Raw genomic sequence first — 18,912 nt, 5'->3', positions numbered from 1 at the left:
TTGAAAAACAACAGGGAAATCCAAATTCTTAAGTGTGAACCGTGACCTTTTGCATGCCATGACTGGGCTGTGAAATCGAATCCGGTGTTATGGTCATTATTCTTGCCTTGAAGTAAAATACTGACCTCAATCTATTTGGCTCCACAAATACTGCATTTCCCTCTCTGTAGTCTCAAGATTGAGTTTACAGCATGGGGCTGAGGCTGAAAGGTATTGTGATTTTAGTTTGTCTGGAACAGCAGAGTTCTCTGAGGGAAAACACACACACATCAGTCATCCTTATTGATACAGACGTGGACAGGCAACAGGGAAAAATCACATCCTCCTCGCCAGAGTACGGCTGGTCAAGTGTGAAGAGACGCTGAGGAAGCGTTTCCACAAAAATCGAAGCCATGTTCACTGAGGTGCTGGGTAACTTTGTGAAGCAGATTACAGAGTTGTGAGAAAACTGACTCAGAGAAAAACGGTATATTGCTGACTTGCACACAGGGCTGCAACGTCATATTACATTTCTTATTTTTGATAAGAATTATGTCATGTATCCCCAAAAAACTTCCCCCAAATATGCCCCAAAAAATAATCTTCAAAAGAATAAACAAAAATTGATTATCGGAAAAAGAAAGAAGCAGAATCATTATAATTTAGCTCAACGCACCACTGTGTAGAGCCACTTGCATGGCTGTAGAGTCTTAGTCTTTTTTTTTCATGTAACAGGAATGACGTACTCGAAGTGCAGACCTTAGTAATTACCTATACAGAAACAATGGAGTCAGTACCAGGTTAGAGAGCTCAAGTTAGAAAACTCTCTGGTGGATTTCTTCATGCAGGGCGATGAATGACAGACAGAGTGAAATACTGAAGTGTAAATACTGTTTTTTTTTACTGTATTAACTAATCAGATGCTCTGGGATTATCAGTACAAAAATAAAAATGAAACCAGAGTAGCCAGAGAAAGTAACAGCATTTGAAAACACAAAACAAGGCTAGATAAATAAACCATGTCCACAGATAGTCAGGTCCTGGAAGGGACCACCACTGTGCCGTCGTACTGCCTGACATCTGTTTTGCAGATTGGCTGTGCATGGTGGTTTATGTTGAGAAAGCAGTGTGTGTATATCATCTTTGGCCCAGGTCCATGGGACTTTGACAGTTGGCTGCAGGCAAGCTTGTCTGATGAAAAGGTTTCACGGGGACTAGAAACAGCAAACGGGGAGACAAGACGAGAAGCTGTTCTCTGCAACACTTTCTGTCTTGGCTCGAGAGGTCAAATGATGCGCGAGAGGAACTCTTGTGAATGTCCGCTTTACTGCAGAACAATCCAGAGAGAGCTCCTGACATAAAACATGTTTGAAATGTGTCTTTTTTTTTTTTTTTTTCCCCCTGCCATGCAAGCCCTGGCTCTCTTTCCCCAGCTTTTTATACAACACCACCATATGGAAGAAATTTAGTTCAGCTTGTGTTGAAATTTTCATCTGCCAAGATGATTTTGTGTCTCAAATGGTCCTGTGTTTTCTCCGAAACTGCACCGGATGTAAAACTGGACAAAAGCTTAAGAAGAAGAGGTCAAAATAAGGCCAATTCATCTTAAGGATTTATGTTGCTTTCAAATGTGCAGCAGTTCTTTGAAAACTTGATTTATTAGCACTGAATCACACCAAACACATGGTGCATGCCAAAAAGCATTCATCATTTCGGACTTGAATACATGGAAAGCAGGAAACATTACAAGTGAGGTTAGAAACCTTTAATTTAATACATTTTGTTATGGTGTTTGGCTAGACATATTTATATGGAAAAAATGTTTTGGATGAAAAGAGAAAATAATGTTACATTGCTGTTTGCACCTCAACCAAGAAACTGGTCCAAATTGTTATGTGAAACTGTAGCTGATCGGACAGGCCTGGGAAGATCAAAGAGGCAACAGATACAAGCATAAAAACAGAAGTCTTTAATACACCCAGACTATTATCAGCATTTCTAGGCAGCAACTACAAGAGTTTCATCACTTTTCCCAGGGATCCCGGTTCTGCACAGGAAGTTACTTCTACAACTTTACACAATATTTGTTTTTATTGTGTTATTTATAAGTTGAGAGCTTAATTGAATTAGATGTTATAATGACTGGAGGAGGTTCTTATATGTGGATGTATAACATGTTATATCCAGAAAGTGAATATGTTCAAAAGTAACATACAGTACAGATGCATATTATGAAGACAACATCACCTGTGATGACTATAAACAACCACATGAGATGATTGGTAAAAGTTCATTTATTTATACTAAAAAATACAGTAGCTGTTATACAAATGATTATGCCATTGGCAAAGCAAACCATATGTAGTTTATGGAAAGCAAAAAGTATAGTAAAAGCAAATACATAAAATATAACAAATGCCAAACTTTAATTTCTGACACAGAAAAAGCCAATCCTGTACCATGCCAGGCTTACTGGCTGGACTTAATGAGTGCTCAGCACTCTGATTTCAAATACAAAAATTACACTTTCATTCAGTACAATGTGTTTGAACAGATTTACATAAAGGAAGACTTCGGGGAAAAAGGCACTCTTGGGAAACAATTCACTGATTTTAAAGAATTGTATTGTTTTTTGCGTATAAATAGATACAAGTAAATGAAAAGCAGGCAAAGGTAGAAAAAGAATGATGTCACATAATGTTCGGTTCTGCATATTTGGAAACTTTGGCACAGCTAATTAAATGTGTATTTACACAGTCAGAGCATAATGACAAAGACATGTTCATATCCCTTCATGTCCAAGAGTGGACCCACAAAAGATGCAGGTTGATTTGGATAATTTGATGATTGTATTTCTGAAGTAACAAACTAATTCTTATATTCATGCAATTCATAATGTGTCCAGCACAGAAAGAAACAATGCTTTAACATTTTCCACATATTATTCAACAGGGCATCTGCCACTGAATTAAGCTAACAAAAGACAAAGGTAAAAGTTATTCAGAAAAATTGTCATAATGGGGTGAAATAAGAGTTGAGGAGATTTAGATGAAGATCTCTTACCCCGGTGAAACCATTTAAATCCTTTATCTCTAATAATCCTTCACTTTAGTTAATCTAGGGACACAAACTCGGTCAAGTGAAAGCCCTATGTGTCCTGAAATAAGTATAGTAATTGGGTTGAAGACGTGGAAAATGTAATTAAATTGTGTTACTTGAAATTGACTAGCACGGTGATTTTTAGTTTAGTTTTTAAGTGTCCTGGAGAGGACCTTTTTCAGTGGCTGGTTCCTCTGGTCCAGGGTAGTGTCCTGATCGGGGTGGGTTTGGGGCATCTTTGACTCGTGGAGCTGTTTGAGGCTGAGGGTCTGCTGCTCCTTCGTTGTCGCTCTTTGGGCCTGACGTAGCAGACGTTTCATGGTCTTCACCTTTTCCCTCAGGTGGTCGTTGGCTTTCTCCAAAGAGCGCACCTTCTGGGAAAGAGTCCAGACCCTCTCCTCCTCCTCAAACAGAGCCTTCTGCACGGCGGAGCACAACAACTGGGAATAGAAGAGGTTTGTTTATTATATATTTTTTTTACAGTAAAATAATTGTCTTGAAAAGTGAGAGGGGCATTTGATCAAGGGCACAGTGGGCGAACGTGATTAACTCTGACCCATTTGAACACTGAACTGTCAAATCATTGATCGATTACTTTCAGGTTACTTGCTTGAGGAAGGCCAGTATCAGATTATGTACTGTGAGATTTCGAACAGATTTTCATCTCACTCTGCCTTTTGAATGAAATTATATACAGAGTTTTATCCTGTAACTAAATAATAGTGTCAGGTTTAGTATGTTTTTGTAACATTTATGATGCAGCACCTGATCCTTCGAATAAGTCATATGAGAGAATACTCTGGCATGCTCTTTGGGCTTACAACCCAGGTGCCAACAGCTCATAAGCTTTTCAGCATATTCTATTGTTTGTGTATGAGTGAGTCAAAGAAGGTGAGAGAAAGTTTTTGGCTGCTTGTAGCCTAAATAGGAAAGAAAATGGAAGGGGAAAGGGAGATTAATTATTAAGTATGTTTGAAATCATACTTCTCTTGCTATGGAAATATTCATGGAAACACTTTAAGTGTTACCATATTGTATGCCCTCATCTTTATGTAGTCAATTCACATAAGCCAAAGACAACATGCAACATGCATGTGAATTTGCGACAGAGGATCCAAAGGCACGGACCTGTTTCTCTGTGACAAAATGAGCTCCAGCTGCCTCTGACTGCATGCCTGTCTGCCTGAGTGTGGATTTCCTCCGCAGATCCTAATGCTTCCACATGGGACCAGCGTGAAATGCTGATGTATATTCCCTGCCATCAGATAACAACCACTGAAGGTTTTGAGGAAATGTTAAAAATGTGCGGCTGGCTGCCAGCCCACATCACTGCTCAGTGCATTACCTGCTGTAATATTAGCTGTGGATTTCTACCATGTGCTCTTACTTATGTCCCATGAGGGATTTGAAAGGGGTATGAAACTTTATAGTGCGAAAGATGAAGTTCAGGAGCAGAAGAATCCAGTTATGTAAAGCAGGATGTGTAAAATGGCACATCACTGTCTTTCTGTGCACCCAGGTATGACTTTCACTCAAACATAAGATGCCTTCAGTTAGTTCATATGTCCAGATTTATAGTGTTTCAGGCTAAGCTGCAGTGTGGAAAAATACTTAGGTTATTGCCCTTGAAAAAGTCTGGAGTCGAAACTGAGACACATACAATATAAACCTGCTTCTGTGTGGAAGACATATTTTGTTCATGAAAAAGCTTTTATGTTTTATCAATCTTACATTCAAGCCGAGAGACAAGAAGGGCACAGTTGTATTATACCCTTGGGAAATGTAGGGTTTATAATAAACATTTTTTTTTACCACATGTCTGGAATAGAGCTTGATATATAAGCTAATTACAGTTGCATGGAGGCATAGAATAATAACTACAGACATAGTCCTAAACAGACAGAATAGCAGACGATAAAGCATCATAAATGTATCAGAGTCAATTAAAGCAGTTATATATGTAGATCACAGCAGTGACAAGAAAATATCTCTTTCCTACATTAGTTCTGATATATTGTTTCATAAGCATTAATCAATCATCAGGTCAGGTATGGGCCAGAGTTTCAGAGCAGCAAATAAGAAATATGACATGGCGAGTCTCCAACAAGGGTTTTGTATTAAAATTGCCTCCGGTCATAAAATTAAGAGTGATAGTTTTAAAATAGTCTAAGAACTTCTAGATGGACACAGTCACATATATATATGAATCATATCTCCTTAATGCTTTCTACAACTCATGGGGAAGCATTGTTTTTATGTTTCAGTACAAAAAGTCAGGTTTCTGTTACAGTTTACGTAAGATACTGTATTGTGTGAAAGGAGATGTGCATATACCTCTGGACCTCAAAAACAACATACATTTTGTAGAGCAGTGTATGAAAAGAAAAATTGCTATATTTTAGTGGTTGATAAAACTGGATCAGAAACGGTCCCGTTCTCAGCCCCAACTTATCCAGTAAGGCAGCTTAGTCAGTGGGCTCACGCATCAAACTATGACACTCCATGTGGCCTTAGTTAAGACAGGAGGGTTATGTTGCACAGAATAAAGAGCAATACAGTTCACATAGGGAGGAGGTTGGGGTGAAACCATGATAATTTCCTAAACACTACCAAGTAGTTGTGTTGCCTGAACCTAACCACGTTGTTGAAAACAGAAGTGGAAAGTGAGAACATGTTGCATTGTACCACACAGAAGGGTATGTTTCACGCTCCCAAAACATTGTTTCCTTCATTTTCCAGCATGAACTTTGTTACAAACCACTTTTGTTAGATCACCCCTGCCTGGTAAACAACAACGTCTTTCGAAACTCAAAATCCCAAGTTTTTGACAGGCCCCAAAGTGGATCCCTGTGGCACACCCTCGATACCCATCAGGTTTTCATCCTAGTTAACATCAACCATGCTATTTTCTAAAACTAACTAAGTGGTTTTGTTGCCTAAACCTAACTTCCTGACAGACATTTATTTTAAAAAAAACTATGCATGTACATATATTTAATGCAAGACTGAAGCCTTCACTAAGTGCCATCTCAGAGGAGCAGTGATTGACATCAGAGGAAAAGGAGACACATTTTAGTTGGACCATGTTCACTGAAGCTGAAATTTTCAGGTGCAGCAATCAGTCTTGCCTTGATATCCATCAGGTCAGGACAGTGTTTGTAGTAATTTCAAGCTAATATTTCAGCAATAGTGTTGGGACCATAGCAGTGTGGGAAAATGGTTAAAATAATGTTTTCTTTGGCTGATACTACTTGGCGTAACCGTTAAGAAGACTGCATGCTTTCTGATTTACTTTGGATGACACTGGATTACAGAATGCGAATGGCATCATCTGTTCTGATGTGAGTGTAGGTTGGTTGTCTAAACAATGGTTGCTAAGTTCTTATAAAAACAAAGTCTGTTTGTATTTTGCGAGGAGGAAATCTAATAACAAGAATGATGTAAGAAAGCAGCAATGATATCTAAATGTTGCTCTGTAATTATAATCACAGACCTGACCCAAAAGTCTGCAGTTAATGGAAATATAAACCATGTTTTCATTATCTTTACCCATGGCCTGTTTTCTGATTTCTTTTCAGTAATCCTCAGAGGAGGGACATATAATTATTGCATTGATCATATAAATTGAAGAAGTGGAAAGTTGTTTTTCCCAGTCCGAAGAAAAGCGATCTATGTCATCATCTTTACTCAATATTCATCATGTCTTGTGGCTACAATTGTGTTCTGGTTTATAAAGATGACTCTTTATTCTGTGATGAATTTAAACTTTCTTCATTGTTGAACATCCGTGTTAAACAGCACTTCATATTTAATTCTGATGGACTGACACCAGAACCTGACTTTAGTGTTTTGTGAGTTATCAAAGAACATTGTAGTTGCACTGGATATGTCACCACATGATATCACTCAATTATACATTAGAGCTGTCGTCTCTGGTCATAAGAATATACATTAAATAACAAAATGGTTTGCCAAAGAGCTGGCAAAAACAATGCTGTTTAAAGTAGATTTTGCCTTCAAACATTGTGGCTTCTCTGCGTAGCCAAAACCTCAGTAAATGTGTTTGGTTTTCCATGTATTAAGACGTATCTAACCTGTTCAAGGGAATTTCTCCTTTGAAAACAACAGGATGTAATATTGAATCCTTTTATGTGTGCGCCACAGTACTTTGGGCTATTGTGGCTCACTCCCCTCTTCTCCCAAACCATTTGTGTAAGCATCATTAATCCGCAGCAACTGAATCAAAGTAGATGTCCTTATCATTATCTCCTCTTCAAAAGAGGCAAACAACACTCTGAGCTGGTTTGTGGTGGTGGTTCTGATGGGCTACATACCCGGCTGTCCTCCTGAGCCTCCCACTCCGGGGTGTAGCTGTGGACCTGGGTACCAGACGTGCAGTTGGCAAACTGGAAAAGGCTGGCAAATATGCGGTGGTTCTCCACGGTGTCAGGGAAGATGGGGTCCTGGAAATTCACTCCATGAGGGATAATATTGTAGTTCTCATCCATCCTGCATGAATAAAAGGAGGATTGTATTCATGTGGTTGAGAACAAAGGAAGAAATTAACATATGGTAATAGAAGCAGATGCAGATACACACAAACAGAAGTCTTCAGGGACGAGAATATGTCATACTGAATCTTCATATCATCAGGATTTCCAATTGAAGCAAAGGACAGGTTTTTCCTATTTATCCTATGAAGTTGACAAACATATGTCAATAGTAAAGAAAGAGAAAAGAAAATATATTTGGAGAATTGTTTGCTTGGTTTACTTTTATGCAAATTCAAGCATTATGTGGATGAGTCAAGCCAGCAAACTACAAGCCAAAGGGATTTACTGTGCACGTTTCATATCTTTTCCTACGACATGAAGTGTGTGAGGGGGGAAGTCCTGAAGCAGCGGGTTTCTGTACATCTGGATTCCATCTTGCATCCCTTGAGGGACATCTAAAGTTTGGTTGTCCCTCAGAGACTGTGTGTTTGTGTGGGTGAGTGTGCATGTTGAGTGAGCACAAAGAAAGCTGATGTTTTGCTTCAACAGAAGAGGTCAAAGGTCAGGTGCAAGCACAGTGACCAGGAGGTCAGAAGAAATTGTGGATCAAGAGGAACTGGTCTTGACTCTACAATGATGTAAACATAATTAAACATAATAGTGAAATTGTATATTTTACAATTTATTGAAATAATTGAATTGTTGGTACATACACACATATCCTCAACATATAACAAAACCTTGACTGTGACAGTTTATGGAAGTTGGGAGATATAGGCCAAGTTTTTTACACTGAACTCATGGCTCAAGCAGTCAGTCTATTTCATTTAAAGGTCCTGAGGGAGATCCAGTGCTGCATTTTTCTCCATGCTAGCCTCAGATTTGTCCTGTCCTGGGAAGTAATGCTCATGATTGATTGGCAAAACTATTTTGGTCTGAGATAAGTGTTGTTGGGGCTTTTACAACAGGAAATAGGCGTTTACTGGATACTGCGATGAGAACTTTTTAGTTTTGGCTCGCTCACACAGCATCTGGGACTGCAAAGTTGCCACAACAACACATTTTAGTTTTATTACAAGGAATCTCACATTAGTGAGAATGCCACAGTGGAGTGGAGACATGCAAAGACAACTTGTTGTATGTAATTTCTTTCAATTTTCATGAAAGTCTAATATGAATAGTGATACATCTCTACACGGTTCAATACCAGTAGCTCAATGAAAAGTTAAATGAGTAAATGTTCCAATATTTAAGGAAATACTCTTATTTGCTTTTTTCATCAGACATAGATGAGAAGATTTATATTATTCCCATATACGGTAAGGAGCAGTGAAATTGGTTAGAGTTGGTATATGAGGAAGCCAATAAGAGGCAGAGTAGGGCAGCTTATGCCGTCACCATCCTTCAAAAAAAATACTGCTTAAATATGAAGCTAAAACTAGCAGACTGATTAGCTTAGTTTAGCATAAAGACTGGAAACAGGGGAAACGGCTAGCCTGGCTCTGCCCAAAAGTAACAGCATCTGCCTACTAGCACCTCTAAAGCTCGCTAACAGTGTGCTGCAGGAATTAGTCTTTGTTTTGTTTAGATACCTCAAATAAGGTATGTGGTAAGAACAAGCTCAAGAGATTTAGTTTGTTTTACCGTATGAAATACGTCAGTAAATACCCTGTCATGAATTTTGAAGCTTGAAGCTGACTAGTCTGCCTTTACTTAATGTGACCAATGGCCTAGTTTGTTAATATCTTAATAGTTTCCTAAAACCTCAAGTTGGACACAAACAGTATTTAATACCCATCTGAACCACGTCTTGTTTCCCATAGGACTACATGCTTGTGGGCTCCTGGAAAGGAAAATGAGCATGAGGGTTTTTGGGGAATGGCTCTCTCCATTATATCCCTGCTAACCTCTGGCAAAAGATTGCTGCTTTGGTTAACTGGAGCAATCATTTCTTCTTAATCATCATCAGGTCTGCACTTAAACACAACTTGGTTGTGACTTTAGCTTCAGGAAGTTTTCCGATGGTGGTCTCCCTGGCTGATTATGGGGATTATGTCCGGATACATCACAACAGGGGACCGTAACGTCATCCCTGGAGGTGTACTTAACTAAAGCCAGTGATATCATCATCAAAGTAATTTAGCCATCATCAGACAATACACGATCACACAATGTGAGAGTGATTCTGCTCATATGAAGTGTGACATATGCTATAAAGAATACTATTGATGTTGGCCCTGCGGCAGACCCTCATGTGGGACAGCCCAAACATTAAACTTCAGGAATGCTTTTCAGTACCCCCCCCCCCTCTGAATATCTAACTCTTCATCTGTTTGAGAGAAAAAGCAGAGTAGAGAGAAATATTGGTAAGGCCTGTCAGCACACGTCCCCTTCATGGAGTGGCAAACTGGCGTGTTTCAGAAGGACAATTGGTGGTCCTATACCGACCGGGTTTACCTTCAAGCTTTTGGGAAATGTCTGGCTCTGTAATTACACTGGCTGGAATGCAACGTTTCCTGAGTAACAGTGTTGTTTCTGTCCAACACAGACACTTAAGAATTAACCTGCCACATACTTTTTTGAAATCTGAGTGGAACGTTTGGCAGGTTATTAAATATATTATTAACCTGACATCAATATGGTATCACATGGACAGATGCTGATTAAAACATGTGGGATGGTTCAAATCTTCCACTTTTGGCTGCTGAATGTTTCCTTACTGGCCAACGATTGATTGAATCCTCAGAGAGTCTTTAGTTCCTTGACAGATCTCTGCACAGGTCTGAAGAGCTACTAGTTTTCATTGGTAAGAATGGCCAGGAGGAGTTTATGGATTTTACACTCATAAACAATACATTACTACGGTGTCTTGGTGGACAATTGGCTAAGACACATATGCTATACTATGATGGTAACATCAACCCGGTTCAACCGGTGTCATTCCACCTCTCTCTCTCCTTATTTTCTGTCTCCTTTCAACTGTTCATTATTGAATAACAGCAACAATGCCAATCCTTTAATACAAATGATGATGAATCTGATTGGATGCATAAGTTGAATTAACTAATCACTGGATAGTTCTTGTGTGCTGGAAGGACTGATGATGTATGTGCATTTATGTAGCGTTGATAGAGATTGAGATATTGTATGTAGTTTCCCCTTCATAATCTGTCATTATCAAATCATTAACTTAGAAGGTCATCTTTGCTGGGTAAAGGTAAATGGGTTTATAAATGCCTGATTCTCAAACATCAAGAGACATATCTGCAAACTTTATATTTTCTCTTAAACAGAAAATATTGACTAGCAAAGACAAACACAGATGGACAAGAGGGTGTAAGAGGGTCATCCATGTCATGATATCTCTGGGCATCAGTCACATAGACGCACGTTTAAAAACGTTCAGCCTACAGGATAATATTCATATTCTTGAAACCTTACCCTGATTATTACATTACATTACAGTCATTTAGCAGACGCTTTTATCCAAAGCGACTTACAGTCAGTAGTATGTTACATATCATTCACCCATTCACACACTGATGACAGGCTACCATCAAGGTGCCACCATCAGACTCTAACTAACATTCATCATCCAGTCCACACCGATGGCAAGCCTTCAGGAGCAACTTGGGGTTAAGTGTCTTGCCCAAGGACACATCGACTGCCAAAGCCGGGTATCGAACCACCGGACCCTCTGATTGGAGAACTACCTTGCTCTCCACTACGCCACAGCCGCCACAATGATGCATTTGTGGGAAACTCACAAATATTCTCTTACAAATAAAAGTTCTGTATTCTATTTAAATGAGTAGTAGCTTCAAAATGTACTTAAAGTACAAAAAGTAAAATAACTCATTCTGGACATTGGCCCATTCAGTTTAATATGTATATATAATATATATAACTATCACTTTAATTCTGCAGCTGGTAAAGACGGAACTCTTCCTTTACTATATATACTGCCAGGCAGCTGGTGAATTCAACCAAGGGATCAATAAAGTTTTATCTTAACCATATAATAATCAATGATGCATGGCATTCAGTTAAATACTGTTCGGCCATTCTCGGCAACCACCGCCTATCTCCATGAGCTCGAAGACGTTGATTGGTCAATTCTTGGTAGATTTATGGGAGTGAACGGAAAGGTGATTGGCTGTCACTAGCAAGAATTAGCTAAAAGCCATGAAGTGAGAGTCAATCGCGTTTTCTATAGCTACCAAGAATCTACCAAGATTTGACCAGTCAGAGGCCTCCCTTTTACCAAAACTATACCCTACTAATCAAAGCCTAACTAGTCTAAATGAACAGTTTCTTTTGTTGGGAATTAATATGTAAAAAGTTTGTTTTATATATATATATATATTATATTCCTTTATTGATCCCCATGGGGAAATTCAAGTGTTGCAGCAGCTCAACTACACAGACACAGACAATAAATACACATACTATACAACTACACAGACAATAAATACACATACTATACAACTACACAGACAATAAATACACATACTATACAACTACACAGACAATAAATACACATACTATACAACTACACAGACAATAAATACACATACTATACAACTACACAGACAATAAATACACATACTATACAACTACACAGACAATAAATACACATACTATACAACTACACAGACAATAAATACACATACTATACAACTACACAGACAATAAATACACTACTATACAATATACATACAATACTACACAGACAATAAATACACATACTATACAACTACACAGACAATAAATACATACTATACTATACAACTACACAGACACAGACAATAAATACACATACTATACAATATATATATATATATATATATATATATATATATATATATATATATATATATATATATATATATATATATATATATATATATATATATATATATATATATATATATATATATATATATATAGAGAGAGAGAGAGAGAGAGAGAGAGAGAGAGAGAGATATATGTTATATAGTATGTATATATATGTATATTATTGTCTGTGTAGTTGTATAGTGTGTGTATTTATTGTCTGTGTAGTTGTATAGTATGTGTATTTATTGTCTGTGTAGTTGTATAGTATGTATATTTATTGTCTGTGTAGTTGTATATATGTGTATTTATTGTCTGTGTATAATATATATATATATATATATATATATATATATATATATATATATATATATATATATATATATATATATATATATATATATATATATATATATATATATATATAGTTATCTATATATATATATATACATACTATACTCTCCACTCAGACCTTAATGCATCTGAGACAATAAATGATCAAATCAATAGAGAACATACGGGAGACTCACCTTAGAAAGAAGTAATAGTTGTTGTTCTTGGTGACACTGTAGGAGAAGCAGGGGAAGTAGCCCAGGCCGGTGACATTGAACCTGGAGCCGGCAGGGACCTCCAGCATGCTGCCCCAAGCCTGGTCGCACAGCAGCTCAATCTCTGCCGAGAACAGCAGCTCTGTGTCGGACGGCTGGACGGGCAGGTAGTTGTCATAGACGTTGTAATACTCCTTGTGCAGAGCCAACACTTTGGCAAATACTATGATCTGTGCCAGCTCAGCACGGCACGCTTCTGTCTGCTGTCTCCAGTCCCGAGGAAGCTGACATCCCCAGCTCCCATCAGGACCTGTCCCTGCCAGAAGAAACGCCAATATAATCCACATGATCTGGATGAAATCACGACAAAGAAAAAAAAAGTTCACTCCCTGCACATACTTCCACCGATGCTGATTAAACTGGTCCTCACAGTAGGTGAGTTTAAACAAAGGTGATACACAACATAGTTGGTGACTGCTCTGCTCCTTGCTCCCTCCTCCAGCTACAATACCTGCAATCAGTGGATCAGCCCATTCATAAACCAGCATCCCCTTCACAAACCTGCCTCTGAGAGAAGAAAGAGTATATGCATGTGGGTGACTTTATCAAAAGAAAACTTTCTCAAACATCAAATCCCCCAGCTCCAAATTTGTGAGATTATGTGGCATTTAATGCAACAAATAAACATCTTAAAGGCTCTACAGCAAGCAATAACTTCTGAATAAATCTTTGGTACCCTCTAGTGGCAATATGGACACAGGCTTTGTGGTTGAGTTCATTTTGCTTAAGATGTTTTGGGGGGTTTTCCCTGTTTTCCCTGTTTTCTGCAGGCAAATGTGTAAAACAGAAAAATGTGCATCATGTTTATTAATGTTTATTATTAAGCTATGGCAGGCTGATATATTCCAGAGCCTCTGATAGAAACCAGACAGTTTGCAAAAACAACTACATTTATGTAAAAGCTATTCTAAGGACACCTGTGAGTCATGACAGTGGTGTTATCGATCACACAGACAGGGCCAGTGGCGCAATGGATAACGCGTCTGACTACGGATCAGAAGATTCTAGGTTCGACTCCTGGCTGGCTCGACTTTTCATCATTGCTGAATCACTACTTCTTTCGTTTAGAGAAGTCATAGTAAACCGTCAATAAATACTACAGCTGATCAAGATTGTTTTCTCAACTATAAAACACAACATATAGCCCACAGTTTAGTACCAAATTATTGAATATATGAGGAAATCCACATGGATTAATGTGTTCATAGGACGATGGTGTCAGTCCTCTGCCTTCATGCAAAAGGCTATGCAACAATAAAGAAAAACACAGTCAATAGAGGTCCCCTCAAAGTGAATAACAATAATAATTAATGTGTAATGTAATGTGTAATAATTACACATTACACTGTGCAATAATAGTTAAAAAAGTTAAAATAGTTGTTGTTTTTTTCTCTGTCTGTAAATATAATATTTCAGTTATTGTTGTTTTTTCTACTGTTTTTTTTTATTGCTTATTTATAATACTTTTTATAATTTTATTTTTATTTTTCATTTTTTATTTCTTATTTTTATCTTGTCTTCTTCTACTATGTCTCTTGTGTGCACTTTACTCTATGCTGTTGTAAGTCTGCAAATTTCCCCTGCGGGACTGCGGGACTAATAAAGATTATCTTATCTTATCTTATCTTATCTTATCTTATAAGAACTTACTTGATTGGACTACATTATAGTGCATTAGTCTGCGTATGATACCATGAATTGTCATCTAGAAATATGAATGTCATCAACTCAAATAAACTAGAAATGTTAAGTAGGCCTATGTTAAAGCATTGGTGGAAAGTTTATTTTTATATATTGTATTATTTAGTCTGAATCTTTAAAGTAACTAAACACATCAAAAAATGGAGTGGAGTAAAAATTATAATATTTGCCTCTGAAGTGCATTGGACTAGAAAGAATAAAGTAGAATAAAATGTAATTACACAAGTAAAAAACATGTACCGGGGAATTGTACCTTCGTACAGTACTTGGGTAAATGTACTAAGTTACTGTTTAAAAAGCCTGCAGACCAAAACTAAGGACCTTGTGTGATGATTATGCAAACAGCAAATGTGACAAATATGAGGATTATTATTATTTATCTAAATAGTTTGAGTTCAGATAATCCTGTCTTGAGTAGATATAGTGAAGTTGTTGTAATAACTAAAAAATAATAGATAATAGGAAATAGGAAGAAGATGATGAAGTTATCAACACAGAGAGGTTAGTTTTATATAATATAGAACACCAACAACAATAACAATTACATCAATAATAATGATAATAATAAAGTGTAACATAAATGACTTAAGGCATAAATAAACTAAAAGGTGCAATAAAATGTAATGTTAAGAAAAGTAAAGTGCAAACATAAATAACACAGTTAAGAAATCAACAACAAAGAAACTTCCAAACCGGTTTCCTCTTTTTCATCAACAACAACAACAACAACAACAACATGATGATGATGATACCAATAATAAAAATAATTTGTAACTAATTGAAAAATAATGAAAGGCATAAATAAAATAAAAGTTATTGAGATTAACATTTCTATTTCATTTGAGTTGATGACATTCATATTTCTAGATGACAATTCATGGTATCATACGCAGACTAATGCACTATAATGTAGTCCAATCAAGTAAGTTCTTATTCACTTTGAGGGGACCTCTATTGACTGTTTTTCTTTATTGTTGCATAGCCTTTTGCATGAAGGCAGAGGACTGACACCATCGTTCTATGAACACATTAATCCATGTGGATTTCCTCATATATTCAATAATTTGGTAATAAACTGTGGGCTATATGTTGTGTGTACCATGTCATTAGGCTCCTGACAGTCAAGAACTCTGGGAATAATCGCACTTTGCCTTCCCAGGGACCAGTGGCGCAATGGATAACGCGTCTGACTACGGATCAGAAGATTCCAGGTTCGACTCCTGGCTGGTTCGTCATTTTTTTTTTTTATTGCTACGATGACCATTCTGTCACTACCTTTTATCATTTTGTTCCTAGAAAAGTCATAAGGAGCTGTCATTCCTACATATTTAGGAGGTTATTTTCTCACCTATCAAACACATCATATTGCTCACAATTTTGTTTGTCAAGTTATTGAATATTCAATTCAATTCAGTTTATTTTGTATAGCCCAGAATCACAAATTACAAATTTGCCTCAGAGGGCTTTACAATCTGTGCACATGAACACATTAATCCGACATCCTCTGTCCTTAGACCCTCACATCCTCTGTCCTTACACCCTCACATCCTCTGTCCTTACACCCCACATCCTCTGTCCTTAGACCATATTGCTCACAATTTTGTTTGTCAAGTTCTTGAATATTCAATCACATCCATCCTCTGTCCTTACATTCTGTCCTCACATCCTCTGTCCTTACACCCTCACATCCTCTGTCCTTCCTTACATCCTCTGTCCTTCCCTCACATCCTCTGTCCTTAACCCTCACATCCTCTGTCCTTACACCCTCATCCTCTGTCCTTAGACCCTCACATCCTCTGTCCTTAGACCCTCACATCCTCTGTCCTTAGACCCTCACCTCCTCTGTCCTTAGACCCTCACATCCTCTGTCCTTACACCCTCACATCCTCTGTCCTTAGACCCTCACATCCTCTGTCCTTAGACCCTCACATCCTCTGTCCACATCCTCTGTCCTTAGACCCTCACATCCTCTGTCCTTAGACCCTCACATCCTCTGTCCTTAGACCCTCACATCCTCTGTCCTTACACCCTCACATCCTCTGTCCTTACACCCTCACATCCTCTGTCCTTAGACCCTCACATCCTCTGTCCTTAGACCCTCACATCCTCTGTCCTTACACATCCCTGTCCTTACACCCTCATCCTCTGTCCTTACACCCTCACATCCTCTGTCCTTAGACCCTCACATCCTCTGTCCTTACACCCTCACATCCTCTGTCCTTACACCCTCATCCTCACCCTCACATCCTCTGTCCTTAGACCCTCACACCCTCACATCCTCTGTCCTTAGACCCTCACATCCTCTGTCCTTAGACCCTCACCTCCTCTGTCCTTCCCTCACATCCTCTGTCCTTAGACCCTCACATCCTCTGTCCTTCCCTCACATGCACAGGAAAAACTCCCCTAAAAAAACCCCTTTAACAGGGAGAAAAAAGGAAGAAACCTCTGGGAGAACGACAGAGGAGGGATCCTTCTCCCAGGATGGACAGAATGCAATAGATGTCATGTGTACAGAATGAGCAGCATAACAGAGATACAACACATTCAATGTATATGACATAAATGATTCATATAATAAGACTACTTATAATAACAGCAGCAATATATGATGACCAAACATCCTGCCGTAATAGAACGATGTTACCAGTCCTCTGCCTTCATCAAAAGGGCTAGAGGCCTCCCCACTAGTATTACTTTCATTATAGCACATTGGTCTCTCTAACATATCAACAAGCCTGGAGTTCACCCTCAGATGGTCATATCGAATCTCGCTCGTTCTTGTTTTAACTCCTTATGAACATTTAACATGTCTAGATAAGAAATATCTATGTCACTAATTAAAATGACATAAAACTGTGTAGTAGGCCAGTGGTGGAAGAAGTACTCAAATCTGTCACATCAGTTAAAGGAGAAATACTACACTGTAAAGACGACTTTTGTAATTACTTTTTCATAGCATAATGTATTAGATCGTGGAACGTGACTCACTAAGCTGAAGAGGAAATGGGCTTTTATCATGTAGGTTTGAATACATCAGTAAATGTCACGGCAGCCTCATCGTGACTGTACAAAAATGGCTCCCATTCAGTCATAGTACAATTGATATGAAACAAATACACCTCTAGGTGGCAGCATCACCAAGCATCAATGCCTTAATGCCTTGAGCGTTACAGTGCAGTTGGTCTCTATTATTAAGATATATTCTTGTCAATCCTTTCAAATGCACTTAACTTTTAATCATTTGTTTCTCTACCATCATTCATATAGAAAGCATGATTTTGCAGAACCTTCAACACGAGTGCAGGCACTGTTGGTCTTGTAAAAGGTTACACTTTTTTTATATTGTCTGGACGCCGTGTTAGTGAGTCACAATGAATCAAAGCCCATCAAGAAAAGTTAGTAAGCACAGCAAATACAAAGTCCCTACATTTTTAATCCTCTCCAAAATTAGAAAAAAATGACAGACTAAAATCTGTCCAGGAACTCTGCCCTCTCCAAACACACAAACGTTTTTTGTCATCACTCTCACAAGGCCTTCAAACACAGTACATGTAGTTAAAATGTGTTCTTCACACACTCACACATTGTTCCCTCCAGCCCCCACTGCTCAGTACAAGTCCGTCCTTTGGCTGGTGTCCCTTTGGGATAAAGCTGGTGGGCGTGGGGATTTATCAGGTGACAAACACAGAGTGCCATGAGCTTCATGTGGGCTCAAAACTCAAAGGTGTGTGAGAGACGAAGAGTCTGCATGAAGACATGGCTGCAACACTGCTGACTGTGATGCTCACGATCCCCTACATCTGCGAGGGAGGTGAGATGTTTTTATGACACAGCATGACCTCGTTGTTCAAGAGATAATGCAACTTCTCTGCTATCCTTTGGGGAATTAATGCATCTGTGTCACCTGTTTATGTGACAGCGCTGCTGAGAAAATCCACAGCGACGGACTTCCTTCAAAAAACAAGAGAGAAGCGTGAGTCCGAGTGTTTTCCTGGAGGCTGCAGCAGAGAGGTCGGCGAGGCTGGAGAACTGATGGAAGCAGACGAGGTAAATTATGTAAGTTTTCAGTAAATGGTACTTTCTTTTACATTTAATTCCAATAGAGGGTTTCAAACATGTAACTGAAAATACATTGATTTTACATACAAACAGTCTTAGTTTGCTTTTATCTAATAATCGATGTTATTAGATACTTT

The 18,912-nt window shown here is 38.3% G+C and overlaps 1 protein-coding gene and 2 non-coding genes across 3 annotated transcripts; 2 read left to right on the top strand and 1 right to left on the bottom strand.

Moving 5' to 3' along the window:
- Window positions 1-1,773: 1,773 nt before the first annotated feature.
- On the bottom strand, window positions 1,774-13,445 carry ccdc3b (coiled-coil domain containing 3b). Its single transcript, XM_054617374.1, has 3 exons — window positions 12,938-13,445; window positions 7,413-7,587; window positions 1,774-3,518 (listed from the first exon to the last, which is right to left on the bottom strand). Exons 1-3 carry the CDS (start codon window positions 13,300-13,302, stop codon window positions 3,225-3,227), a joined length of 834 nt encoding a protein of 277 aa, XP_054473349.1. The 5' UTR covers window positions 13,303-13,445; the 3' UTR covers window positions 1,774-3,224.
- Window positions 13,446-13,971: 526 nt separating this feature from the next.
- Window positions 13,972-14,044, top strand: trnar-acg (transfer RNA arginine (anticodon ACG)). The gene has a single exon. It is a non-coding gene; the product is annotated as a tRNA-Arg (tRNA).
- A 1,831-nt stretch (window positions 14,045-15,875) lies between these two features.
- Window positions 15,876-15,948, top strand: trnar-acg (transfer RNA arginine (anticodon ACG)). The gene has a single exon. It is a non-coding gene; the product is annotated as a tRNA-Arg (tRNA).
- The last annotated feature ends 2,964 nt before the right edge of the window (window positions 15,949-18,912 follow it).

The sequence above is a fragment of the Anoplopoma fimbria genome, chromosome 17 (genome assembly GCF_027596085.1).
Source record: "Anoplopoma fimbria isolate UVic2021 breed Golden Eagle Sablefish chromosome 17, Afim_UVic_2022, whole genome shotgun sequence".
Taxonomy (NCBI): Eukaryota; Metazoa; Chordata; class Actinopteri; order Perciformes; family Anoplopomatidae; genus Anoplopoma; species Anoplopoma fimbria.
Note: the sequence above shows the minus strand (reverse complement) of the source record. Positions and strands in the feature narration are given on the sequence as shown.